Below are 27,743 nucleotides of genomic sequence, written 5' to 3'. Positions count from 1 at the left end.
GCTTCGGGTGCCACGCGGCAAGAAAGACTGAGGAAAATGGCGTCGGCTGATGCCTTTATACCCGAAGACCAGCAGAGATGACGTCGGGTGAAGTGCGACATCAGCCGAAGCCGGACCCAGACTTTGGAATCCGGCCGACCGAAGGGCTGCCTGATGACAGGACAACCCATTTGTTATGACTGCAGATGCATCCATGAAGGACATCTGTACTATGTTCTTCGTGTTTCACTGTTGCAGTCATTACTTTTGGGTAGAATTCCAAAGCTATGGGTGGGAGGCTGGGGCTAAACAGCATTAGGTGCTGCTATAAGGTCCTGCAGCACTGCAGTGGCAAAGCCTGCCTTGGACTTAAGAGTAAAGAGGTAAATGGTAATGCTTTGTAAAGGTGTGAACAGAACTCCAAGTAGCAGCCTCTAGAATGTCTTTGGTTGGTACTCCTCTGAGAAAGGCTGCTGAAGTAGTTGCAGCTCTGGTACAATGAGACTTAATGCCCTTGGGCACAGGTTTGCCATGGTGTAAGCAGCAGAAACGGATGCAGTGGCTTATCCACTTTGAAATTGTCTGCTTTGAAATAGCCTTTCCTTCTGATCCTGCAGCATATGACACTAGTAATTGCTCAGTTTTTCTTAGAGCTTTAGTTCTGCTCAAGTAGAATCTTAGCTGTCTGTGTACGTCCAAGGAATGCAGAATTCTCACCCTTTTGTTCTACGGATTTGGATAAAAAGTTGGCAGATGAACTGTTTGGTTAAGAGGCACACTGGAAACCACCTTAGGCATAAAAGTACGACTTGTCCTCAGACACCCTGTCTGGGTAAAATATGATAAAAGGCTCTACAGCCATGAGGGCCTGTAGCTCAAACTCTTCTTGCTGAAGTAATTGCTAGGAGCAGAGCTGTCTTCCATAAGAACTTTATATCAGTGGTAGCAGCTGGTTCAAATGGAGGCAGGGTGAGTTTTTCCAACACATTGTTGAGGTCCCATGCAGGTAATGGTGATCTTCGGGGGGGGGGCTTAAATTTTTGGCTCCTCTAAGATACTGCTTTGGTAAAGGATGAGAAAAGATTGGTGGCTCTGTGTTGTAATGAGCCAAAATGGCAGAGGCATGGATTTTGATTGATGAGAAAGATAGGCCTTTGTCAAGCATCTCAGTTAAGTATTGTAATATTTGAGGAATATTTGGTTCTGCTGTATCAGTTCCTTGTGCTTGATTCCAAACACAGAATCTCTTCCATTTGTCAGCATATGATTTGCTAGTACTAGGCCTTCTGGCTTCCAAAATGACATCCATCACAGCTTTACTGAGAGGTGTTGTTTGTATGATTACCTGATTATCCATGTTGCCAGGTTTAGAGTCTGTAGTTGATTGTGCAGGATCTGATTGTTTTGCTGGGACAGTAGTTGTGGTGTTTGAGGCAAGGTCCAAGCTGGGTATTGAGACAAGTTCCTTAGGACTGGGTACCAGTATTGGCGGGGCCAGTCCGGGGCAATTAATATCATCTTTGGCTTCTCCTGTCGGACTTTTAGGAGGACCTTGGGTAGAAGAGGCAGAGGAGGAAAGGCGTAAATGGATAGGTTTTTCCAACTGAAGGATTGGGCGTCCACTTTCCATGCTTGTCTTTGATAAGTCCTTGTGCAGAATCTTTTCAGTTGATAATTTCGAGGAGGCGCAAATGGATCTATGGCTGGGCTCCTCCATTTCTCTATCATGCTGAAGACTTGTGGATTTAGTTTCCACTCATGAAGATCCATAAGGTTTCTGCTTAAATCGTCTGCCAGAGTGTTTTGTTTTCCTGGCAGGAATTAGATGCATTTGGCAAGTCAAAGCTGTGTCCCACAGTGCCATGGCTAATCTACAAAGGGGGTACGAGTGTGTGCCCCCTTGCTTGTTTATATACCACATGACTGTGGTGTTGTCCGTCTATCAGAAGTTGTCCTGGATGAAGTAGGTCCTTGAAGGCTGTTAGGGCATTTTGAACAGCTAGCATCTCTTTCTGGTTGATATGTAGATGCATTTGTTTTGGTGCCCATATGCCCTGAATGCATCTTCCTGCCATGTGGGCCCCCCCAGGCAAAATCTGATGAGTCTGTTAAGGTTTGGCTGGTAGGGGGTAGAGTGAAGGACCGTCCCATGTTTTGGTGACAGGCCTTTGCCCACCATAGAAACTCCTGTTGCAGGTAGGGAATGAGAGGAATCATTGTTTCCAGGCTGTGTGAATGTTGACTCCATAAACATTTTAGGTACCATTGAAGTTTACTCATATGCAGTTTTGCATATGGAATTAGTAGGATGCAGGATGCTATGAAGCCCAGAGCCTGCAGAATTTGTCTTGCAGAAGACTGGGTTTTTGTTGCCATCAGTTTGAAGTAAATAGTCAGTTGCCTTTGTTTGCCTGGCGTAAGGTAAGCCATCTGGGCAGCTGTATTCAAGCTTCCACCCAGGAATGTTATCTTTGGAGAGGGTACCAGTTGTGATTTATTTTCGTTTATCTAGTGTACCCTAGGCATGTTAGAAGCCTTTTCACAAATGTCAGGTGTTGAAGAAGAGTGTGTCCTTGTTCTCTGCTTGAATGAGACAAGTCCAAGTAAGGATATACTTGTATACTTCTTTGTCTGCAATTACAGGTGCCAGGCACTTTGTAAATACCCTGGGAGCAGTAGATAAGCCAAAAGGCAGTGCAGAGAATTGGTAATGCATTAAGCCAGCCTTGAATCTGAGGTATCTTCTGCACGATTGTCTTACTGGAACATGCAGGTATGCCTCTCTTAGGTCTAATGTCACCAGCCAAGCATTCTTGCCCAGCATGGGCAGAAGCTGCTGCAAAGTCAGCATTTTGAATTTTAGAATGTCCAGGTATATGTTCAAAATTGATAAATCCAGTATTGGCCGGCAGGCCTTGTCCCTTAAAGGTACCAAGAACAGCCTTGAGTAAAAACCTTGTCCTTTTTCCTTTTGGAGGGGGATGGGTACCCCTGATCAAGGTAATAAGGTCTTCAGCCATTTTGATCATCTGTTTTTTAGGTATGGAGGCCTGTGCACATGGCTCAGGCTTCGTTTTTTTAGTTTTAGAAGTTGTCTTTGCCTTTGGTTTTGCAGCCGTCTGTTTGATATATAAATGTTGAGGTCTGAATACACCCTCAGACGCCGGTGCCTGCTCAGTGGCTCCAGACCCATCTGAAGGAGACACATCCGTCGGTCCAATACCATATCTTGTGGCATGCCGGACTCCACATGGGTGTCGGTAGAGGCCTGCGACTCGAAGGTAGCGGGTATCAGGGGCTGCGAAAGCGCCTCACTGAGTACCGGCGACTGGCTTAGGAGAAGCTTCGTTGTCGGCTTTGGATCTCAACTGCCTTTCTCTGTCCTTTTCTTTGCGTTTATGTACTTCGGTAGTCGGATTGCTATCAGACATTTCTAGGTAGTTAAATCGGTTTCCAAAATACTTTGATGCAAAAATATACAGACGCTTAATAGTGCGTTGGTTAAATCTAGCACAAAACCGACAGCCAGGCACGTTGTGATCAGGGCCTAGGCAAGGAATACAGTATAAATGGAAATCCTTATGAGGTATTTGCTTCCCACAAGTAATACAATTAACTTTTTCTGACATCGGTAAAAAGCAAGAAAAAAAGTTTCCCCAAAGGGGTTACTTAGCTTTAGTGAAGACTTCAGTTCTGAACCTCAAACTTGAATATTTCAGTAGTCGGCTGACCAGCACTTGCAAAATGCTTCTGCTTCGGGCACCGCGTGGCAAGAAAGACTGAAGAAAATGGTGTCTGCTGCATGTTTTATACCCCTGACGACCTGACGTCATGGAAGAGAAGACAGCAACCGATGCAGGACCCAAGACTTTGGAATTCAGGCTGACTGAGGGCAACCTGCCAGCAGATTACCCCAAATGTAATGACTGCAACAGTGAAACACGAACACCCAGTGCTGCCACAGCAAAAAAGGGAGTTAATGAGTATTAGTTTTGGCCTGCCCTCCTGAACTTTTTGAATCAGCCCAAGTGGGACAGGAGGAATGACATAAAAAAAACAAGTAAAAGACGAAAAAATGAACAAACCACCAAGAAAATCGTCGCACAAGCAGTATGAAGACAATGAGAGCCACGGAGCCCTGAAATATTCCAATGTGTGCTTTAAATCAAGCCAACACATCCAGTTCAGTACATTTCAGTACAAGGATGCTTTATTTATTCAGACAAACAAGAAGGTATAAGTGCTTTTGTTCCAAAAATAAAAGCAGGAACTTCATCAGATCTGGACGTGTTGGCTTGACTTAAAGCATACACTGGAATATAAAAGAAACAAGACTGTCTCAACTGAATGAGAAGGCATCTGCTGCCCAGGCCCATAGGACTGGTGTCTTTCTTCTCCAGTAAATAACTCAAAACCTCAGAGTCAGGAATGATGTAAGTTTTGACATCAGTGCTGTTGAGGCCAGGGACTGGGACTAGGGGTAGTGCCGATGATGGATCCAAGGGGGGAAACGAATGGAAGACTTGAGGGAGGTCCTAAATTTGTTTAGAAGATCTGCGTTAGAAGTTACAAAAGTACCCAAGCTTTTCACACACACTACACAGCAGTTCTCAAAGTAAACACTAGTATTCAGTCTAGCAGACAAAAATCAAAATGTTTTAGAAAAAATGCAAAATAATGGGACAAAACACTGCATACCATGTAATGGACAACACTTGCTTCACTCTTGCCTGCTTATTCATGGAGCAATCTAAAATGGTTCTTACTCTATTGTACTTTTACACTCATGATCCTTGGTAAGTATGGGTCAGTATGCCTACTTTGGTAATCAGTTTTCATAAGAACTAACCTGCTAAAGCCCATAATCAGTTCCACTTTGTTAGGGTTTTTTGGGTCTACCCTCAATATTGAACTCCAAGCAAGACTCAGCTAAGCTAGTATCTTAATTGTGTAATACCTTAGTAAACATCCTACAGAGCTGACCCTTGGGATATAGGCAAATGCCCCTACATAGTGCCCGAGTACCCAGGACCTTTCATTTTACCTTCAAGTCTTAGCTGGTACATTCATGTAAAAAAAAATCCAACTAGCTGCAGAAATGCCATGTTTCACCCTTTTTAGGCGCTCATCAGTACAGCATAAGAGGACACTCAAAATCACCACAGCACCCAGCAAATAAAACACCACTTTGTTCTAATAGTTAAGGACTTCGAAACTGTACTTCATCAGAACTAAAATTAACTTCTGACCCCTTTTATATACAATTCCAACCAACAGATTATACTCAAACAAAACCAATTAAAATATCAGCAAAATTTATATTATATATACTATAATGTTTGAACATACTGGGCGGCCGCGGTGGTGCAGCGGTTAGCGTTGCCGCCTCACAGCAAGAGGTTCTCCGGTTCGATCCTCAGCTGGGGTGCCTTCTGTGCAGAGTCTGCATGTCCTCCCTGTGGCCACGTGGGTTTCCTCCCACATCCCAAAGACAGGTGGATTGGACACACTAAATTGGCCCTAGGCGTGAGTGCGTGTGAGTGTGCGCCTTCTGTGGAACGTTGGGCGTCGAGCTGGCACCTCGACACCGTAAAATTCCACTGCCAATGAGCAGACAGGTGATCCTGCTGTGGCGATCCCTAACCGGGAAAAGCCAAAAGAAGATTGTTTGTACATACTATTCCTTGTAATGGTTTACATCGTTTTATTATTTATATTTTCATGTTTTTCTAGGTTATCATTCTTTCATGCAGTGCCCTTTAAATGATGCTGACGTTATTTTAATTGGTTTTAATTCAGTATAATTGGTTACTGGTGGTTATTGGTTGGAGTTGTACATAAAAGGAGTCAAAATTAATTTTTTTTTTTTTTTTTTTTTTAGTTCTGACGAAGTTCGGTTTCGAATGAAAGTGCTTAACGATGGGAATAAAGTGGCATTTTATTTGTCGGGTGCTGTGGTGATGTTGACAGTTTTATTTGGAGGCATTGTACTTCTTACCCATTAGTTTTTCATCTTTGCCTTTGTTGTCACTTTTATTTTTGCAAACAGCATAAAAGGACTGTTAGGCTATACTTTGGAAACACAAGAGTTAAGATCAATTACAGCCATAAACATTAAGGTGCCTGTATAAATTCCCAAACATCTAAGCCAAAGAGTAAATGATTACAAACAAACCATTTAGTAAAAGCAAAAGTTTTTCACGGAATGTCTACCTATGACAGCAGGTATTAAGAGCAAACAACTGAGAATAAGTTGTTTAATTTATCAGACACTTGGCATGTTAGACCGTTTTTAATATTAAGTCCCAACCAAAGGGTAAAACAGTCACTTCCAAAAATCCACCTCAGGCCATTTTGAGGCATCATCCTTAACCCTAGATAAAAGCTACTACACTACTCAACCGGTTAATTGTTCATCTCACCTGCTCAATATATATGCCATCCAATGTCTTAACTTCTTGTGCTGTAGTTGAGGACTTGGGTCTGTTATCTCCATAGCCCTGCAAATAAAGAAAAATAACGGAACAAAACAAGTTTTATTAAGAGCAAATTACAAGCATGTAAACAAGACTAAATTGCATGAGGGTACTCAAAACATCTTACATCAATGAGATATCTCGTTCATAGACCATGTGGATTCATCTTTACTTACCACCACTCTGAAACAAACAAAATACACACCCACAAATGCTAACGTATTGATTCAGATGCAGATTATGACAAAATGCTGAATACACAGACAAATACCAGAGATCAACATTTTTTGCCCGATGTGCCTCTAGTGAGTACTTTCTGGCAAATCAGGAAATAATCTGGGCTTCTCACATACACTATTAACAGAAATACTTGCCTGAAGAAATTTTAACAGCTTAGGCTAGTAGAAGACGCCACCTGACCCACCAGAGTCTCATCTCACATTAACTTGTGTGAAGAAGGTATTTACTGTATGTAACAGACAGGTCTCCAAGACGGTTCACTGGGTGAAATGTACCAAGAGCAGTAATCACCAGAGCTGAAAGACAGGATTCAGAAAGTAGAGTCTTCTTGTACTGTTTTAGCAAGTGAGGCCCAACTCCCATACTGCAGCCAACTCCAAAATGCTTGAAGGTGTGCGAAAAAGGCCAAATGGCTACAAAGCAGATGTCTACAATGAAGACATTCTTGAAATCAGCAGTGGACACAGACACTCCTAATAAAGTGGTCTTTGACCATACCATTAGCCAGCAAATTGCTCACAGTCTGAAAAAAAACATACTTCACTAGGCAATCCTTCACTTGGAAAATGGCTACACTGCAAACAAGAGCCTCTCTCACTGCTACAAAAAGACAGTTACCGAAACTGCAATCTTTTCTACAGACATCTGAGCTGAACGTGTACATCTAGGGTATGAAAAGGACATTCCTCACCCATTTCTGCCCCTGTGATCAGGAGGAGATGAAATGACTGCTTGAGGAGCAATTCCCACATTGTCTTCAGATGGAAATGTTAGTTTGTACTAAGGGACACAAGATTGTTCTTTAAGATCAAATAGAGTTTCCTACCCGATGGCCTGAAGCTTGGAGAGTTTATAAGATGTGTTAGCCATTTGAGAAATCATTTTCAAACTGAATTTCAACACTTCCGATATCACAGGGTCAAAGTGTGGACAGGTAAGCTTTAAGTTCAAACCACAGAGGATATGGGCTCTTCACATGATAAAGATGCAAATTACAGTTGTGTACACTTACCATAAATGTAGATGAGTGTATTTCACTGTTGCAGTCCTGACTTGTGGAATTTCCAGCCGTAAAAGCCCTCCGTCGGCCTGACTACCAGAGGAAAAAAAAGTCTCCCTCCTCCATGGGCTGGCGAACGTCCTGACAGACTCCAGCATGCTTGGGTATTTAAGGGAGCCAGCCAATGTCATATCGTTTTTTTCTTGCCCCTTTAAAGGAAGGAGCCCCAAAGATGGGTCCTAAAGCAAAAGACCCAATACATTGAACCTAAGCAAAGGAAGGGGCAAAAAAACAGGGGTTCCCCCTGGCTTAAGAAGTCTTAACCAGACTACCCTGTAGGCTAAGGGGGAAAGAAGGGGGGAAGACTGCAACAGTGAATACACTCACATCAACATTTATGGTAAGTGTACACAACTGTACTACATTCTTCATATTTCACTGTGGCAGTCCTGACTTGTGGGATGGTTTCCAAAGCTGAAAGGAGGGTGGAAGGTTAGGGAGAAGAGAGGATCCCCTGCAGAATGGGAGTGGTAAATCCTGACCTGGAAAAGGTTGACAAGTGGTAGTGTTTGGTGAATGTATGCACAGAAGACTAGGAAGCAGCTTCCAGGATGCCACTGGCAGGGACTCCTTTTAGAAAGGCAGTACAGATAGCAGTAGCCCTAGTAGAGTGAGGCCTGACAGCCTCAACTGGCTTCTTGGCATGATGGTGGTACCAAGAAGAGAAAGAGATCCATTTGGAAATGGGTCCCCTTCAGAACCAGTGGCAAAGACAATAAAGAGTTGGTCTGATTTTCTCAAGGTTTTAGTTTTGTCAAGACTAACTGAGCTGCCTATGCACATCCAAGGAACATAGGAATTTTTTCCCTTGATTCTGAGGACTGGGAAAGAAGGTGGGCAGGTATATGGCTAGATTCAAGGATGTGTCAGTGACCACCTTGGGTATAAAGGAAGGATAGTCCCTGAGGGAGACTAGATGAAAGATGAGGAATGGTTCCACTGCCATGAGGGCCTGCAGCTCAAAGACTGTCCTAACAGAGGTGATAGCCAGCAAAAGAGCAGTTTTCCAAGTTATGAATTAGGTTAGCAGAAGCTGCTGGTTCAAAAGGAAGCAGAGTCAGTTTTTCTGAAACAAAACTGAGGTCCCATGGAGGGGTGGGGTGACTCCTGGGAGGACTGATGTGGACCAACCCTCCCCTAAGGAATTGCCTTAGTAGGGGATGCGAAAAGACAGGAGAAAGAACACAGATGTGGGCTGAAATGGCAGAGGCCTGACTTTTGATGGAAGCATATGACAGGCCCTTGTCAACCAGACTAGTCAGACAATCTAGGATGATGGAGATCTTGGATAAAGCAGGACTAGAGTCCTGTTGACACCAGATGGAAGTTCTTTTCCATTTAGCACAGTAAGATTTCCTAGTACTAGGCCTTCTGGCCTCTACGAATGTCTTGAGACTGCTTGCTTAGGGTGAGCTCGGTCCTGGATACTGTGGGATTATCCAAGGTGAAACTGTGTGCAGGCTGGCGTGTACAATCCTCCTTTGTCCGTAGTCAGGAGGACCACCCTCTGTGGTAACTGCCATGGGTTCTCGATGGTTAAGTTGAGTAGTAGGGGATACTAATGCTGTCTGGGCCAGTCTGAGGCTATCAGTATTGGCCTTGACTCCTCTTTCCTTATTTTCAGAAGCACCCAAGGAAGTAGAAGTAAGGGTGGGAATGCATAAATGAAGAGAGGAGTCCAAAGGAAGGAGAAAGCATTTGCCTTCCAGGCTGAGAGTAGTTTGCTCCTGGAACAGAATATTTTCGGTTGAGCATTTTTCTTGGTAGAGAAGAGATCTACCATGGGGACTCACCATTTTCTGACTATGCAGAGAAATGTTTCTCAATGCAGTTTCCATTCATGTGGATCCATCAGGTTTGTGCTGAGGTGATCTGCTAGTGTATTTTGAGCACCTGGAAGGTGCTGTGCCAAGAGATGCAACCGCAGTGTGTTAGCGGTCTCCCAAACCTACATTGCAAGGCAACAGAGGGTAGGAATGGTTTTCTCCTACTTATTTTTCTATCACGACTGTGAATTGTCTGTTTTGACTAGCAGTATTCCTGGTTTCCATTTTTCTCTGTATGCTACCAGGCCTTCTTGCACTATTAGCTCTTTTCAGTTTGTGTGCTTGTCTCTGAAATGAATTTTCCCACTTACTTTGGGATTGGAAGTGTTTGAAATGAGCCTCCCAAGCGGTCTCTGAAGCATCTGTGGCAAGTGTTTGCTCCTGAAAAGTGAATCTGAAAGGAAGGCTCTGGTTCTGAGCATAAGCCTGTGCCCACCACCATGCAAATTCTTTCCTGAGACAATGAATCCGCTGTAGTTCAAGTGAAAGGGATTGCGCGTGCTGGCACCACACATTTTTGAGGTACCATTGTAGCTTACTCATGTGCAGCCTGGTCAGAGGAACCATGACGATGCAAGATGCCATTGTAGCCCTCAGTGCTGAGGAATTTCCTGGCTGACCGGCATGGTCTCTGCATGATTTTCTGGAAGTAGCGAGTCAGGAAGGAGACCCTGTCTGGCAGTAAGAAGGCCTTTTGAAGGGACACGTCCAGAACAGCCCCCAGGAAAATAATCCTGGTGGACAGATTTGCTTAGATTTATGGTAAAATCTAGGGAGGTGAAGAGTTTCTGGGTAAATACTATAAGTTTTGGAGTTTGGACAGACTCGTGGCTTCTATTACACAACTGTCCAGGTAGGGACAATTTTGAACCAGTCTGGTCTAGCAAAAGGCGATTACAGTGCCAAGGACTTTGTGAAGACTGGGATTAGTAGACAAGCCAAAGGGCAGTGCAGAAATTAAAAGGGACTGGTACCTTCTCTGAAGCATAGAAAGCTTCTGTATGATTCTTCTATAGGAATGTGCAAAGTAGGCATCTTTTAGATCCAAGGTGCCCATGAAGGCTTGAGAAGCTATCATGGGTAAAAGTTTATGAACAGTTAACATTCTGAATTTTCAGAGACTGATTGAAAATAGAAAAGTCTAAAACGGACAGCAAGAGCCCTCCTTCCTTTCTGGGAACTTGAGAGCCTGTAGTAGAAACCATTTACATTTTGGTGTTCTGGAACTGGTTCCACTGAACCTTGAGCACACAAATTTTGAATTTGAGAAACAGCCTCTGTTCTTTGGTTTGATGGAATGTCCAGAAATTCTGAGTATTTTAGTGGCTCTTTGAAAGGGAGTTGATAGCCATTTGAAATACCGCTTAGAGCCCATCTGTCCGAAGTGATGAGGGACATTCTCCTTGAACAGGGATAATCTTCCTCCTAGTCTTGTGGGGGTGGGAGAGGGTGCAGAGAGAGGGATGGATTAGTCATTCTTGCTCTTTGCCAGGGGCCAGTGAGCTAAAACTCCATTGCCTGGGTCTTTACAACTGTCGATGCCTTTATGTTCTTTCCCTCCAAGACTTCTCCTGTCTGCTTTTGGATTGCAAAGGAAAGGACCAACCTAGGTGGCTTAACTTGAAGGAAGTCTTTCAGTTTAAATAGATTTAGCTTCATCTTCCAGCTTAAGTAAAGCCTCAGCTTTAGGCCCAAACAGGAAGCCCTTGTCCAGAGGGGTATCCAAGAGGTTTGACTTGACATGCTCAGGGAGAGACCGTTTCCCTAGCCATCCAAGTCTTAACAGAGCCACTGTCTGCAGCCCGGCTGCAGGCCTCCGCAGCATCACAGCCACAGGTGTAATGAATGTCCAGCTATTTAAGAGCTAGAGTGACAAAGGTCCAATAATTTCTTGGAAAGATTCGTCCTCAAGGGTAGTGATTTTTTGCTTCAGCTGATCCAAAATGGTCTGCTGGTATTCAATCATGTGGAATTGGCAGTTAAGTGCCCTGATGGCTAAGGTGGCAGAAGTGTAAACATTTTATGGCAAATCTATCAAGAGCCTTGCTCTCCATCAGCTGGTAAATGATTTTTTGAGGAACTGCTTCTAGTCCCTTTGGGTCCTGGGGTGACAACCTTTGGATCAGCAGAAAGGTTCTTAGAGAGATGCTTATGAGAGTCCAGCACTCTATAAAACCTGCCTGGTTTTCGAGGGGCAGGAGGGAGAATAGTACAGTTGTGTACACTTACCATAAATGTAGATGTTGAGTGTATTCACTGTTGGAGTCGTTACTTTTGGGTTATCTACTTGCAGTAGCCCTCAGTTGGCCTGATTAACTAAGTCTTGGGTCCTGTGTCAGTTGCTGTCCCTTCTTCCATGACGTCAGGTCATCAGGGGTATAAAACAGGCAGCACATGCCATTACATCAGTTTTTCGCCTCGGATATCAAGTGCCCCCCCTAATGGGAAGCAATTAAATATATAGATACAAGGATATAACTCCAACAGAAAATCAAATACACCAAAAAGCTTTTAGAGCATAGTAAGTGAGAGTATAGGTATAGCCAAAGGAAGAAAAGGGGGCTGGAGGGAGGGTAACAAGGACTGCAACAGTGAATACACTCAAAAATGTACATTTATGGTAAGTGCACACAATTGTACTATGTTCTTTGTGTTTCACTGTTAGTCATTACATTTAGGTAGATTCTCAAAGCTACGGTTGGGAGGAGGAATTTAAATAGAATTAGGACCAACTATAAGGCCCTGCAAGTCTGCAGTGGCAAAACCAGCCCTGGATTTAGAGAAAATTGGCAAATGATAATGCTTGGTGAAAGTATGTACAGAACTCCAGGTAGCAGCTTCTAAGATGCCCCTAGTAGGGACGCCCCTCAAAGGCTGTAGAGGTAGATGCAGCCCTGGTTGAATGGGGTCTGATCCCCTGTGGGATAGGTTTTCCATGGTGCTTGTAGCAGAAATGAATGCAATGGCCTATCCATTTGGAAATGGTTTGCTTTGAAATAGCCTTCCCCTCTGCCCCTGCAGCAAATGCCACCAGCAGTTGTTCAGATTTCCTTTGAGGTTTAGTCCTGTCCAAGTAGATTCTAAGCTGTCTGTGCACACCTAAAGAGTGCAGTATCCTTTCCCCTTTGTTCTGTGGGGTAGGAAAGAAGGTAGGCAAATGAATGGACTGATTAAGAGCCACACTGGATACCACCTTGGGCATGAAGGAGGGATTGGTTCTGAGGGACATCCTGTCCGCATGAAAGATAATGAAAGGTTACACTGCCATAAGGGCCTGTAATTTAGATACCCTTCTTGCAGAAGCGATTGCCAAAAAGAAAGATGTTTTCCAGGAAAGAAATTTTAAATCTGCAGTAGCAGCTAGCTCGAAAGGAGGAAGAGTGAGTTTCTCCACAACAAAGTTAAGATCCCAGGCTGGAGTTGGAGCTCTTCCGGGTGGCCTTAGATTTTTGGCCCCTCTGAGGAACTGCTTGAGCAGTGGGTGACAGAAGAGGGGAGGCTCTGTGTTATAATGTGCTGAAATGGCTGAGACATGAATTTTGATGGAGGAAAAAAAAAGACAAGTCCTTATGAAGCATCTCGGCCAAGTATTGTAGAATCTGAGGTAAATTGGGCACTGCTGTGTTCATTCCGTGAGATTGGTTCCAAGCACAGAATCTTCTCCATTTTGCAGCATAAGCTTTTTTAGTACTAGGCCTCCTTGCCTCTAAAAAGATATCCATCACTGATTTACTGAGGGATGGTAAAGGAGAGATTAGGCAATCAGTCAGGTTTCTAGGTTCAGGGTTTGCAGCTGAGGGTGTAGAATCATGTTCTCCTGCTGAGACAAAAGGGAAGGAGTCTGAGGCAGGTGCCATGGAGCCAAGCATGACACTGTGCAAGAGTGGGTACACCAGTGTTGGTGAGGCCAGTCCGGTGCAATTAAAATCGTCCTTGGCTTGTCCTGTTTGATCTTTAGTAGTACCTTGGAGAGCAGAGGCAGAGGAGGAAAGGCATAAACTGATAGGTTTTTCCAGCTGAAGGATAGAGCATCCATTTTCCAAGCTTGCTTGTGGGGAATCCTTGTGCAAAATTTGTCCAGTTGATGGTTCTGGGGTGAGGCAAACAGGTCTGTATCTGGGCTCCCCATTTGCTTGTCAACATGCTGAAAATCCTTGGTTCCAGTTTCCACTCCTGTGGGTCCCATGGGGTTACTGCTTAGTCCGTCTGCCAGTGTATTTAGTTTTCCTGGCAGGAATTGAGCTTGCAGATTCACTTGGTAGCTCAAGGGGGTGTTCCACAATGCCATGGCTAGTCTGCAGAGGGGGTAAGAATGTGTACCCCCCTGCTTGGTTATCTACCACATGACAGTGGTGGTGCTAGTCTTTACCATTAGTTGTCCTGGAAGAATGTGGTCCTTGAAGGCTGTCAGAACATTCTGTACAGCTAACATTTCCTTTTGATTTATGTGCAGGTGCATTTGATTTGGGTTCCATTTGCCCTGAATGCACTTCCCTGCCAGGTGAGCCCTCCATACATAGTCTGATGCGTCTGTTAAGATTAGTTTGGCAGGGGGTAATGTGAATGGTACTCCCCTGTTTTGGTGGCAGGCCTCTGCCCACCAAAGGAACTCTCGGCATAGGCAAGGTATGACAGCAATCCTTGCTTCCAGATCCTGTGAATGTTGACACCATAGGCTTTTGAGATACCATTGTAGTTTCCTCATATGCAGCCTTGCATACGGAATTAGAAGAATGCATGAGGCCATGAACCCCAAGGCTTGCAGTATTTGCCTTGCAGATAGATGGGTTTTTGTGGCCACTTGTTTGAAGTAAGTTGTCAAATGTATCCGTTTCTCTGGCATGAGGAAAGCCATCTGGGAAGTTGTACTTAAGCTTGCTTCCAGGAAAATTTGTTGACAGGGTACCAGGTGGGATTTCTTTTCGTTTATGGTGAACCCCAGACAAGTCAGTACCCTTTGAACAAAGGCCAGATCGAAAAGAATGTCCTTGCTTTCTGCCCGATTTAGACAATCATCCAGGTATGGGTATATATGAATATTTCTTTGCCTGCAAAATGCAATGACTGTCGTTAGGCACTTTGTGAATACCCTGGGTGCAGTAGATAAGCAAAGGGCAGTGCAGAGAACTGATAGTGCATGTAGCCTATGAAGCCTAGGTATCTTCTGCAAGACTCCCCGATAGGGATGTGCAGGTATGCTTCTTTTAAGTCTAGTGTTGCCAGCCATGCATCCTTGCCTAGCATAGGAAGCAGCTGGTGAAGAGAGAGCATTTTGAATTTTGGAATCACAAGAAAGATGTTTAGAACAGAAAGGTCCAAGAAAGGATGCTATGTATTGCCTTTTCTGGGTACCAGGAAAAGTCTCGAATAGAAACCTTGTCCCTTTTCATCTTCTGGTACCAACAGAATAGCCCCCATGTTTAAGAGAGTACCTGATTTTGGGCCTCTGCCCACTGATTTGGTGGTAGATCTGGCTACCCGCTTAGTGTTGGTAACATGTGGAAATGAAATCTGTATCCTTGGGACACTATATTTAAAACCAATTTGTCCTGGGTAATGATTTCCCAGTTTTTGTCCTGCAGACCAATCTTTCCGCCTAAAGGAGCATTCAGTTGAGAAGTGCTTGGAAGTCTTAAAAGCAAGTCACTGAGACAGTTTTCCATAGGGGGAGTCTTACTGCTCCCAGGTTTGGGGGCAGAACCCCCCCACTGCCTAGTCTTGTGTGTCCCCTGGGACTGAAACCTGGGGTTTCTGCTGTCTGGGTTTGGCTTGAGAAGACCTGGAGGGGGCTGTAAAGGACCAATTTTCAGAGGGCCAGTGCCTACTAAATCTAGGAGGCTGAAAGTACAGTTTTGTACCTACCATAAATGTAGATGTCCGATAGGTATGCATCTGCAGTCATCACATATGGGTTGTCCTGCCTCAGGCAGCCCTTCGGTCGGCCGGATTCCAAAGTCTGGGTCTGGCCTCGGCTGATGTCGCACTTCCCCCGACGTCAGAGCGTCTGGGGTATAAAAGCATCAGCCGACACCATTTTCCTCAGTTTTTCTTGCCCCAGATGCCAGGTGCCCTCTAAGGAAGGCTAAAATTTGGAGCTATGCATTGCAAAAACAAATCCAAACATGCACAGTACTATAAAAACAAATACACCATAATAGATCCCCCCAGCTAGCTATAAGAGGGGTAAGAACCCAAGAAGTATACCACAGAGGGGAAGGAGAGAGGGTAAACCTGAGTGCAGATGCATACCTATCGGACATCTACATTTATGGTAGGTACAAAACTGTACTAAGTCCTTCAAGGATGCATCTGCAGTCATCACATATGGGTAGAATACCATAGCCAATCTGGGGGTGGAGGTACTAAGTAAAGGATGGTGTAGCTAAGATACCCTGCAGGACTGCCGTAGCAAAGCCTGCTCTGGATCTGGAGTATAAAGGTAAATTGTAATGCTTGGCAAATGTATGCACGGAGCTCCATGTAGCAGCTTCTAAAATGTCCTTGGTAGCCACCCCTCTAAGGAAGGTTGTGGTGGTGGCTGTGGCTCTCGTGGAATGAGGTCTAATGTCAGCTGGCACAGTTTTTCCATGAAAGGAGTAACAAAAACGAATGCAATTTCCTATCCATTTTGAAATTGTCTGTTTGGAAATTGCTTTTCCTTGAGCCCCAGCAGCATATGCAGCTGGTCAGTCTTTCTGTAACTTTTAGCTCTGTCCAAGTAGTAGCGCAACTGTCTGTGTATGTCCAGGTTGTGCAGAAGTTTCTCCCCTTTATTTTGTGGTTGTGGGAAGAATGTAGGCAAGTGAATAGCTTGGTTCAAAGATACCCTGGATACCACCTTTGGCATAAATGTAGGATTGGTTCTCAATGAAACTCTGTCCTGATGAAAGATAAGAAATGGCTGTACTGCCATTAGAGCTTGTAACTCAGATACTCTTCTTGCTGAGGATATGGCCAGTAGGAAGGCAGTTTTCCAAGATAGAAACTGAAGATCTGCTGATGCTGCTGGTTCAAAGGGAGGAAGTGTTAGTTTTTCCAACACGAAGTTAAGGTCCCAAGTAGGCAGAGGTGGTTTCCTTGGAGGATTGATATTTTTGATTCCTCTTAGAAACTGTCTCAGGAGAGGATGAGAGAAGACAGGTGGATTAACATTGTATTCTGCTGAAATTGCTGAAGCATGAATCTTAATGGAAGAGCAAGACAGGCCATTGTGAAACAATTCTGCCAAATATTCCAGTATATGTGCCATGTTCATCACGGTCACATCTAGGCCCTTTGTTGTGTTCCAAGTGTGAAATCTTTTCCATTTTGCTGAATATGCCTTCCTTGTGGAAGGCCGTCGAGCTTCCATAATAATATCCTTCACTCTCTGGGATAGCTTATCCTGAGGAGGAGTCATGGTATTTTCCAGGCAGTTAGCTGCAAGGTTTTCAGGTTGGAATGCAGAGTCTTGAAATTGTGCTGCGTCAGTAGAAGTGGCAATAGGGGGAAGAGGCCACGGTTTCGTCTGTGACATGCTCTAACAGTGGGTACCAGTGCTGTCTTGGCCAGTTTGGAGCTATCAGAATCATTCTGGGCTGCTCTGTCCTGATCTTCAGTAAGACCTTGGTCATTAATGGGAGAGGTAAAAAAGCATACACTGTTAGAGCTTTCCAGCTGAAAGAGAGAGCGTCCACTTTCCATGCTTGTGGGTGGCATGTCCGTGAGCAGAATTTCTTCAGTTGATAATTGTGGGGGGACGCGAACAGATCTATTTCCGGCCTTCCCCAGGATTGTGTTATGAGTAAGATGATGTCTGGGTGCAGTATCCATTCGTGTGCATCCATGATATTTGTCTGCCAGTATATTGTCTTTCCCTGGCACGAACTGGGACTGCAGCTGTATATTAAGTTTCAAGGAAAGTTCCCATAGATTCATTGCCAGTCTGCAAAGAGGGTAGGAATGGGTGCCTCCTTGCTTGTTCATGTACCACATAACTGTGGTGATGTCTGTCCTTATGAGTAGGTGGCCTTGATGAAGAAAAGGTTTGAAGGCCTCGATTGCTTGTATCACTGCCAGCATTTCCTTTTGGTTTATGTGCATGCGCAGCTCTCTTTGTGACCATAGCCCTTGGATACATCTGTCCTCCATGTGTGCTCCCCAACCTTGGTCTGAAGCGTCCGTAGTGATGGTTTGGTTGGCTCTTGGCTTGCTGAAGGGCAACCCGCTGTTCGACTGGCAGGCTTGAGCCCACCACAGAAATTCCTTTTGGAGGCATGGAATGAGTGGGATCAAGGTTTCTAAGCTGTGACTGTGCTGAGTCCATAAACTCCTTAGATACCATTGTAATTTTCTCATATGCAGCCTTGCTTGTGGGATCAGAAGAATGCAAGATGCCATGTAACCCAGGGCCTGCAGGATTTTCCTTGCAGTCAGCTGAGTTTGTCTTGTCAGATTCTTGAAGTAATCCGGTAGTTTTTTTTTGTTTTTCTTCTGTGAGAAAGGCCATTTGGGTGGTTGTGTCTAGATCCGCACCCAGAAAAGTTATTCTTTGGGATGGAACAAGTCTTGATTTGTGGATGTTGACTGTATATCCCAAGGCCTGCAGTAGGTGGATGGCATAATCCAAGTCCTTTAACAAAGTTTGCTTGCTGTCCGCTTGAATAAGGCAGTCGTCCAGATATGGGTAAATTTGAATCCCCTGAAGTCTGCAGTGTGCAATTGCTGATGCCAGGCATTTCGTGAATACTCTGGGCGCAGTAGATAAGCCAAAGGGCAATGCTGAGAATTGATAATGCTCTGACCCTGCAAGAAATTTGAGGTGTCTTCTGCAACTTTGTCTGATAGGGACATGCAGGTATGCCTCCTTGAGGTCTAGAGTCACCAGCCAAGACCCCTTGCCCAGCATGTGAAGGAGTTGGTGTAGAGTCAGCATTTTGAATTTTGGCACAATGAGGTAAGTATTCAGTGCGGACAAGTCGAGAATAGGCCTCCATTGATTTTCTTTTCTTGGAACAAGGAATAATCTGGAGTAAAATCCTTGGCCTTGTTCTGAAAGAGGTACCTTTTCTATAGCTTTCATTCGTATTAAGTTGGAAATTTGTTTCAAAGCCTCTGCCCTCTGATTTGGTGGCAGGTCTGGCATGCCTTTTCTTTTCGGCAATGTGTGGAAATGGAACCTGTATCCTTTGTCTATTATTTGCAGTGTCCATGTGTCCCTTGTAATGCTGTGCCAATTTTTTGAGAATAAAGAAAGCTTTCCGCCCAAAGGTGCTTCTAATTGAGCCTTGGTCGGCGGAGTCAAAACAAAGTTATTGAGTCTGTCCTGGTGTAGCAGTTGTAGTTCCTGCACTACCTCTCTGGTTGGGAGGCTGCCATTGACGGCCTCTGTAGGGGACTCTAGCTTGCCCTCTACCTTTGGCACATCTATTCCTGCCTCTCTGAGATCTGTCTGAGTCCGGAAAGGACCAATTCTTAGTAGGCCAATTTCTGCTGAATCTCGGTGGTTGGACTTGCAGAAAGTCTTTGACTGTTTGCACAGATTTTGCCTTTTCTTCAAATTTCTTTAAGACCTCCTGAGCCGTGGAACCAAATAATTTTTGCTTTTCCATAGGAACATCCAAAAGCTTAGCTTTAACATGGTCTGGCAGAGATTGTTCCTTCAGCCAGGCATGCCTACGTATGACTGCACCTGTCATAGCTGACCTACATGAAGCTTCCAATGCATCATAACCACACTGCAAGAAATGGTTACTAACCTGCTGGGAGTTATGTACCAGATCCTGAAGGGATTTGCGATCAAGGGGTTCAGAAGAAGATAGTTTCTTATGCAATTCATCTAACAAATACTCTTGGTACTGTATCATATGAAATTGACAATTTAATGCCCTCATGGAGAGAGTTGCAGAAGTATACACTTTCTTACCCCATCTCTCTAAAGCTCTGGACTCCCTTTCAGAGGGTAGGGGATTTCTAGCAGTGGCAGCTGCAACCCCTTTTGGGCCCTGGGAAATAGTTTCTGGATCAGCAGAGTGGGCCTTGTACAGGTGTAGATGCGAGTCCCGGACCCTGTAGTACCTATCAGGTTTGGCAGGAGCCGGAGGGAGAGAGTCAGGGGCTGTACTAGCATCAGAGTACACATCATCAATAACATTCAAAACAGGAGGTATAGCTAAAGGCCTATGCTGAGGTAAATATAAAAAGGTCCTTAATCTCTTTCTAGAATCAGAGAATTCCTGACCCTGCCATTGAAAATGTTCTCTGAGTGTAATGTCTCTCCAAAGGAAAACTCTTCAGGAGGGGAGGCAGAGGGAATAGATTCTTCAGCATCAGAATCCTCGTAGGCCGAATAAGCCTCCTCCTGGTGGTCTGACAGAGTAGAGCCATCAGTGGATTCATCTGAGGAGTGGGGGTCAGAGGGCTCAACCCTAGGCCTTTTGTCTGGAGGTGGTTGAGAGCCCCTGTCCGGATGAGGTTGAGAACCTCTAATTAAGGAGATAAGATCCTCTGCTAGGCTAAGAATCTGTGAGCCAGTAGAAGTTCTCTGAGAGGTAACCTTGGGAGGCAAAGCTTTAATAAGTTTAGCAGCTTTAGCCCTAGAGAAAGCCTTTATGGACATGGATGCAGGAGGTCTGGCTGCACCACGTGCAGGAGTAGACTTGTCTAAAGGAATGGTGTTGGAAGGTTCCTGGACACCAGTTTCAGAAGGTAATTCAATAACCGACTCGGCCGGGGCCTCCGGGGCAGAGGTATTCGGTTGTGCGATTTCGGTAATCGGAAGTACCAAGGACTCTGTTTCAGCCGAGACAGAGACACTCGCGGTAGGCCTGACCGTGGTTTCAGCCAAAACCGCGGCCCGCGTGTGTCTGTCCTTGTCCTTCCGTTTCTTGACTAAATGCGAAGTCGGAGTCTCCGACGGCATCTTGTAAGCAAAACTAGCCCCAAAGAATTCCTCTGCAAACTCCGACTGACGTCTAAGAGTTCGTCGGTTGAAGGAAGCACAGGCTGAACAGGCCGAGACGTCGTGGTCTGGGCCTAGGCAGGGGAGGCAGTAAGAGTGGAAATCCTTATGAGGTATTTGTTTCCCACAAGTTAAACAATTATTAACTTTATCTGACATCGGCTGAGGCAAGAAAGAGTCCCCAACGGGGTACTTAGCTTTTTTGAAGTCTTCGGTAGCTGAATCACAGGAGCTGGCCGACCGGCACTTGCGAACTGCTTCTGCTTCAGGCACCACGTGGCAAGAAAGACTGAGGAAAATGGCGTCGGCTGATGCTTTTATACCCCAGACGCTCTGACGTCGGGGAAAGTGCGACATCAGCCGAGGCCAGACCCAGACTTTGGAATCCGGCCGACCGAAGGGCTGCCTGAGGCAGGACAACCCATATGTGATGACTGCAGATGCATCCTTGAAGGACATCTTGTAAGACGTCTTTGACAGTCTGCATAGATTTAGCTTTATCTTCCATCTTTTTAAGAACTTCCTCAGCCTTGCTGCCAAACAGGCGGTCCTGATTTAAGGGAGCATCCAACAATTTAGATTTAACATGATCAGGCAAAGATTGCTCTTTAAAACAAGCATGCCTTCTGAGCACAGACCCAGTAACAGCAGCCCTGCAAGAGGCCTCTAACGAATCAAATCCACATTGCAAAGTATGTTTTCCAACTTGTTCAGCAGAATGCATTAAATCCTGTAATTCTTTATTTTCAGCGCAGTCAGGAATTATCATTTTCTGTTTAAGCAATCCAATAACATGTTGTTGATACTTTAACATATGAAACTGGCAATTTAAAGCCCTAATGGCCAAGGTTGCAGAAGTGTAAACTTTCTTACCCCATCTATCGAGTGCCCTGGAGTCTGAGGGAGTAGGATTTTTAAGCAGTAGAAGCCTTAATGCCTTTGGGTCCCTGTGAAATAGCCTCTGGATCTGCAATAGGATTTTTAAAAAGGAACTTGTGAGAACCAGTAACCCTGCAATATCTGTCATGTTTTCTGGGAGCAGGAGGCAAAGAATCAGGGGCCAAACTAGATTCTGAGAAAACATCAACAATGTCTAGTACAGGAGGTATAGCTAAAGGCCTATGTTGAGGCAGGAGTAAGACATCCCTAAGCCTCTTTTTTGAATCAGAAAAATCCTGGCTTTCCTGTAAGGTTTCACCAAAAGAAAAATCTTCTGGAGGGGAAGCAGAGGGAACAGAGTCCTCTGCATCAGAATCCTCATAAGTAGGTAAGGGCAAATCCAGATCAGAAAAATCAGAACCCTGTTCAGAAGATTCATAAGCAACTTCAGTCCTAGGTCTCTTAGAAGGGGGAGGTTGGCTTCCCCTGATTAGAGTTATATGATCTTTAGCCATTCTTATTTGTTTTTTAGGCATAGAGGCCTGAGCATGCAGCTGGGCGTTGGTTTCTTAGGCATGGTTCGAAATTTTGGCCTAAATGATTTAATACGCAAGTCCGTAGACCTGACTACACCCTCAGAAGACGGTGTCTGCACAGTGGCTCTGGACCCATCCAAGGCAGAGACATCCGCAGGTTCCACGGTTGAAGCATCTCGTGGCATACCGGACTCCGAATGGGTCTCAGTAGAGGCCTGCGAGTCAGACGTAGTGGGTATCAGGGGCTGCTAAAGCACCTCACTGAGTACCGGCAAACTGGCGACTGGCTTAGGAGAAACGTCGTTGGCAGCTTTGGACCTCGGCGGCCTGTCTATCGTTGCGTTTTTTCAGAATCCCAGTAGTCGGATGGCTAACAGATGGCATTTCTGGATAATTAAACAGAGAACCAAAATATTTAGAAGCGAAAATATACAGACGACCGATAGTGTGCTGTTTAAATAAAGCACAAAACCGACAGCAAGGCATGTTGTGGTCAGGGTATAGGCAAGGAATACAGTACGAATTAAAAACTTTGTGAGGTACTTGCTTTCCGCAAGTAATGTAATTATTAACTTTTACTGACATCGGTAAGTAGCAAGAAAAGGTTTCCCCAACGGGGTACTTAGCTTTAGTTGAAGACTTCGGTTCTGAAACTCGAAAACAAAAATTTCAGGAGTCGGCCGACTGGCACTTGCGAACTGCTTCGGGTACCGCACGGCAAGAAAGACTGATGTAATGGCATCGGCTGCATGTTTTATACCCCTGACGTCATGGAAGAAGGGACAGCAACAGACACAGGACTAAAGATTTTGTTAATCGGGCCGACTGAGGGCTACTGCAAGCAGATAACCCAAATGTAAGGACTGCAACTGTGAAATTCATGTTTCAAATAGGAATCCAACAAAATATCCTCCACAACCTCAAAAACAGCAGGAATGGCAAGAGGCTTCTGTTCTAACAGGTCAAAAAGTTCTCTAATCTTCTTTTTAGACTGTGGGCAATACTGTGCTTCCCAATGGAAATGCTCCCCCATGGCATGAAGAATTTCTGTAAAAATAATGTCCTCAGAAAAGGAAGCAAAAGTCAGGTTTTCTTCAGAATCCAAATCCTGAAATTAGGTCAAGGAAGGAGTCCCTTCATCAAAAAACAGACTCCTCCTGGATAGAATCCTCATCAGATTCAAAGGGTCAGAAAGTACTTCAGAGGAAGGAGCACCTTTTTCTTTTCCCTGGGGAAGACTCAATGGGGGTTGTCTAGATCTGACAAGGGAGATCAAGTCTTCAACTAACCTGACCAAATTTGACATCCCTATGAGTGGGAGACTATAGGGATGAGGGTAGACCCTGAGGAAGTTCCTTTCTTTGGGGTAGCTTTAGCCTTGGACCTAGCAACATTTGCAACTCTGATGCCAGTCTCTCTGGAAGAATGCAAACTGGTGCAGGCTGACGCCACAAAGGTGACTCATCAGTTAAAGTGCCCTCATCTGAATCCAAGGCCTGCTGAAAGGCCCTAGACCTGACAGTCTACCCAAATGTAATGACCTGTGCAGAAATTGAGGGATCTGATGGCACATCGGACTCTGAAATGGTCTCAAGAGGCCTGTGCCACCACCTCAGCAGAGAAAGAGGGTTGTGAAAGCTCAACTTCTTCAGAAATCATGAGGCAGAGGGATGATGGAGAAAGATGGTCATCTGAGGCCCTAAGCTTGGGTCTCTTCTTTATCCCTATTATGCTTAAAGGAGCTCAACCTCGGAACACCATCGGACGCTGAGAACTAGTTACCAGACTAAGGTGCCTAGCTAGGATCTCGGCCCTACGCCTAATAGTTCCAGGGTTGAAACAGACACAAACAGAAGTTAGGTACATTGTGATCTACGCCTAAACAGGTAACACAAAATGAATAGATATCTGTGGAATCCGCTTAAGAAAACGGAGACAACTGACAGGAGTTAAACCAAGAAAAGAGAGCTCCCCAATGGGGTACTTAGCTTTCAGATGACTCCTCTCTGGCGCAAGCCAACTGACGCACTGAAACACTGCTTTGGGCTCTAACACCAAGAAAAGACTAGTATGTGCTGGCTGGCTCCCTATATATTCAAGCATACTGACACTGGTCAGGACATCTGCCAGCCCGTGGAGGAGCAAGAATTTTTTCTCTAGTAGTCAGGCTGGCCAAGGGCTTTCATGGCAGGAAATTCCATAAGTCAGGACTGCAACAGTGAAACTATTGGGGTAGTCCGCTGTCCAGTCGCCCCCCAGACCCAGAGTATAGACGACGCCGTCAGGCGCAGGACTGACGGGTACTAATGCGCATGACCGACGCCATATCCTCAGTCTTTTCTTGCCCAGATGTCGGAAGGAGGGAGGTAAATTTGACTGCAGCAATGGGGGATCTAACATCTACATTTATGGTAGGTACAAAACTGTACTATGTTCTTCGCTCCCATTGCTGCAGTCCGAATCCCAAAGCAGAGGTAAGGGAGGCTGGCAAAATCATAAAGAAGCAGGGAGCTGACATCATGCCTTAAACAGCTGTGGCCAAAAAACCCCCTAGACTTAGAGTAGATAATGCACTGAACTCCAAGTAGCTGCTTCCAAAATATCCTTAGTTGCCACCCCCTTAGAAATGCTGCTGTTGAAGTGGCAGCCCCTAGTGGAATGAGGCCTAATCCCAGCTGCCCTGCTAACTCAAAAAAAAAAAGAACAAAACAATGCTTGAGACTGCCTAAAATAGTCCTGCTTAAATAATAATATAACGCTGTGCCTGTGTGTACATCTAAATGCAAAATCTTTTTTTTTTTTTTTGGGGTCTGCAAAAAAAAGGCAAATTAATAGTTTGGTTTAAAAGAAACCACTCTAGGTACCACCAGGCATAAAGGAAGGATTAGTTGCAGAAGAAATAGCCAACAGAAAAGCAGTCTTCCATGACAAGTATTTCAATTCAGCAGTAGCATGAGCTCAAAGGTTAATAGAGTAGTTTTAGTTTTCCAACACAAGAGATCCCAAGCAGGGCAGGAGGAGTCTCTCTGGGGGTCTTATATTCTTTCTTTGCCCTCTAAACTACTTGAACAAAGGATGAAAACAATGGTGGGTGGTCAATCATAGTGAGAGCTGAAATTGCTGCAGCAAATCTTAATGGAAGAGGACAAACCACCTTCCAATAACTAAACTAATAGTTGAAGAGCACACTCAAATTACAAAATAAAATCTCTTCCATTTTTTCATGCATACACTTTCCTTGTACTAGGTCTTCTAGCTTCCATAATCACATTTAAAACTTGTTGAGGAAGTTGAGACCTGCTGTGTTTCAACACAGAATATGCCAGGCTGATGTTAGATGAAGAGAGTGAAGCTTGACATTGAGCAGATGACCGTCCTTCTGAGATAACAGATGAGGAAGGCAGAGGTAGGCCATTTGGGCTTCTTTACCAGAGTCCACGTAGTGGGTACCGTGGAGTGTTGCGAGAGCTCTCCGGAGCTATCAAAATCTTCCTTGGTCTTGTTTGTCTGACCTTTAATAGTACCTTGAGGCAGGGAAGAGGAGGAGGACACATGAAGGTTTTTTGAAGGTTTCCAAGGTTTTTCCACAGCATCCACAGAGTGATGAAACCCCGTTCCCATGACACTGTCAATTTCTGAAATACATGAAGATCCAGTTTCCACTCTGGTGGGATCCATTTGTCTGGAAGAGTTACTGCATAGAGGATAAGAATGTGTTCCCCCTTTGTGTTGATACCACATGACAGTGTGTTGTGTTGTCTAAATCAACAACACCCCCCTGGAAGAAGTAACTCCTTGAAAGCCATTAATAAAAACTGGACTGCTAACATCTCCTTTCATGTTGATATGTAGATGCTGTAGTGGCAGGCCACACTTGTCTTGTTCCACTTTCCATTTAGATGAGCGGCAATGCAGAGAACTGATAAATGAGATTTCCAGCTCGAAACGGAGGCATTGTATGGAAATAAAACCTGTAACCGTGTGTGATGATATCCAACACCCATCTGTCTTGAGTAAATTAAATCCAATTCTTTTGAAAAGAGACAGCTACCCTAGACTGAGAATCATAAGCAGGATATGTCCACCCCCTTAGCAGGGCAATTTCTACTAAACTTCTCGGCTGCACAACCAAAAATCTTTAACAGTTTGTGGCATACTTAGCTTTGTCCTCCATTTAAAACGTTTTCAAACTGTTTCAAACAACACACCAAAACAACAAAGGAGCATAAAAAATCCTCCAAAAAACATGCTCTTAAAAATTCTGATCCCTCAACCAGGTACACTCATGAAGCCTGCCTGGAAAGGCAGCCACCCCTAGGAGGCCCTCTCAGCATCAAAAAACCATTGCAAAGAATGCTTACCCACATTTGTTCTGACATGAACCAAAGCATCCACCTTAGATTTCACCTTGTGAAGGAGATAATTTTGATATTTTTAGCATGTGAACTGGACATTCAACGCCTCATGGCTAGAGTGGAAGAAGTAACCTTTTTTTTTCCCACCCATCCCAAGCCCTAGCCTCCTATCAGTGGGAACAGGATTTTAACCACAGAGGCCTTAACACCTTTAGGCCCCCCCTCCCTGGTTGGGTTTCCGTGGGTAGACTCTTAAAACAAATACTTATGAGCTTCAGGCACCTATACTACTATCTACCAGTTAAGGTTTAACAGGCAAAGAGTCATCTTCCACCACATTCAACACAGGAGGTATAGCTAAGGGCCCATGCTTAGTAATCAAATCTTCTGCCATTTTAAGCATATGTTTCTAGGCACAGAACCTGAAGTGCCCTAAACAAGGTATACACAAGGTATGGTAATCCCTATGAGGTATCTGTTTTTCACAAGAGATACAGTTATTCACTTTTTTTCTGACGGTTAAATAAATACTGAGGGCAAAAACCAAAATGTTCACTAGTACCCTTCATGGACTTTCAAGATGGCCACACATTGAGTAACAGCTTGACTCTAGCTTTCCCAGTGTGAAGACAAATGCAGAATGCCAGTAGACTTGTGTTTATGGGTAAATTTCAGCAAATGGCTAGTAAGTGTACTGCTTGGATGTCAGGAAAAAAGAAATCCAGAGCACCTGGAAAAAAGCTGCTACAAAACGTGAGCAAGAAACACTGACTGAGGAAGTTCTGCAGCTGTTCAGCAAAAAGTAATGCAATCTCAAGACAAGACTTCCAGTAACCTACAGGAAGACAAGTGCACAAACACCTGGTTAAAATAAACAAAACACTGATGGAGAATATCAGCAAAAACAACAAAAGGCTGGAAAAAAATAAAGAACCTTTAAACAAATATTCAGATGAGGTGATAAAGTCGCAAAAATCGGAGGATGAAATAAAGAAAAAGCTGGCTGAATACGAGACTGAAAAAAACTGAATTAGAGGACAGAGCACGTAGGGAAAACCTAAGATTTTCAGCTATACCAGAGAAGCTGGAAGTAACAGTCTGCATTAATTTTATAAAAGCACAAATAAGCAACTGGATTGGTGGTATTCCACAGCACGAGCTGTTAGTTGAAAGGGCATATCAGGTGCATACTCCAAACCTAGCTATGAGCAAGCAACCTAGACCTTTAATAGTAAAGAAGCAAAAATACCAGCAGAATTAGATTCTATCAAAACTGTGGCACAAGGACAAAATAATAAGAGGGAGAGAGCAGAGCAGAGCATTTGTGAAGAATGATTACTCACTGTGCACCAGGCAGAAGAGGAGTGAACTGATTCCACTATTTGGGGAACGTCGAGATGCACGTGTGAGATTCAAACTGCTGTACCTAGCTGCCTTCAAGGTATTCTTCCCT

At 44.5% G+C, this 27,743-nt stretch overlaps 1 protein-coding gene across 1 annotated transcript in view; it reads right to left on the bottom strand.

The window, feature by feature from the left end:
• RCC2 (regulator of chromosome condensation 2) overlaps positions 1–27,743 on the bottom strand; it is a 1,536,688-nt gene that overhangs the window by 83,386 nt on the left and 1,425,559 nt on the right. The window contains exon 16 of the mRNA XM_044061821.1: positions 6,402–6,479. Within this exon, the coding sequence (XP_043917756.1) occupies positions 6,402–6,479 (78 nt within the window). The remainder of the gene's footprint in view (positions 1–6,401; positions 6,480–27,743) is intronic.

Source organism: Protopterus annectens, chromosome 2.part0 (genome assembly GCF_019279795.1).
Source record: "Protopterus annectens isolate FY-2018-M chromosome 2.part0, PAN1.0, whole genome shotgun sequence".
Lineage (NCBI taxonomy): Eukaryota > Metazoa > Chordata > Ceratodontiformes > Protopteridae > Protopterus > Protopterus annectens.
The sequence above is the reverse complement of the archived record's forward strand: the minus strand, read 5'-3'. Positions and strand labels throughout refer to the sequence as shown.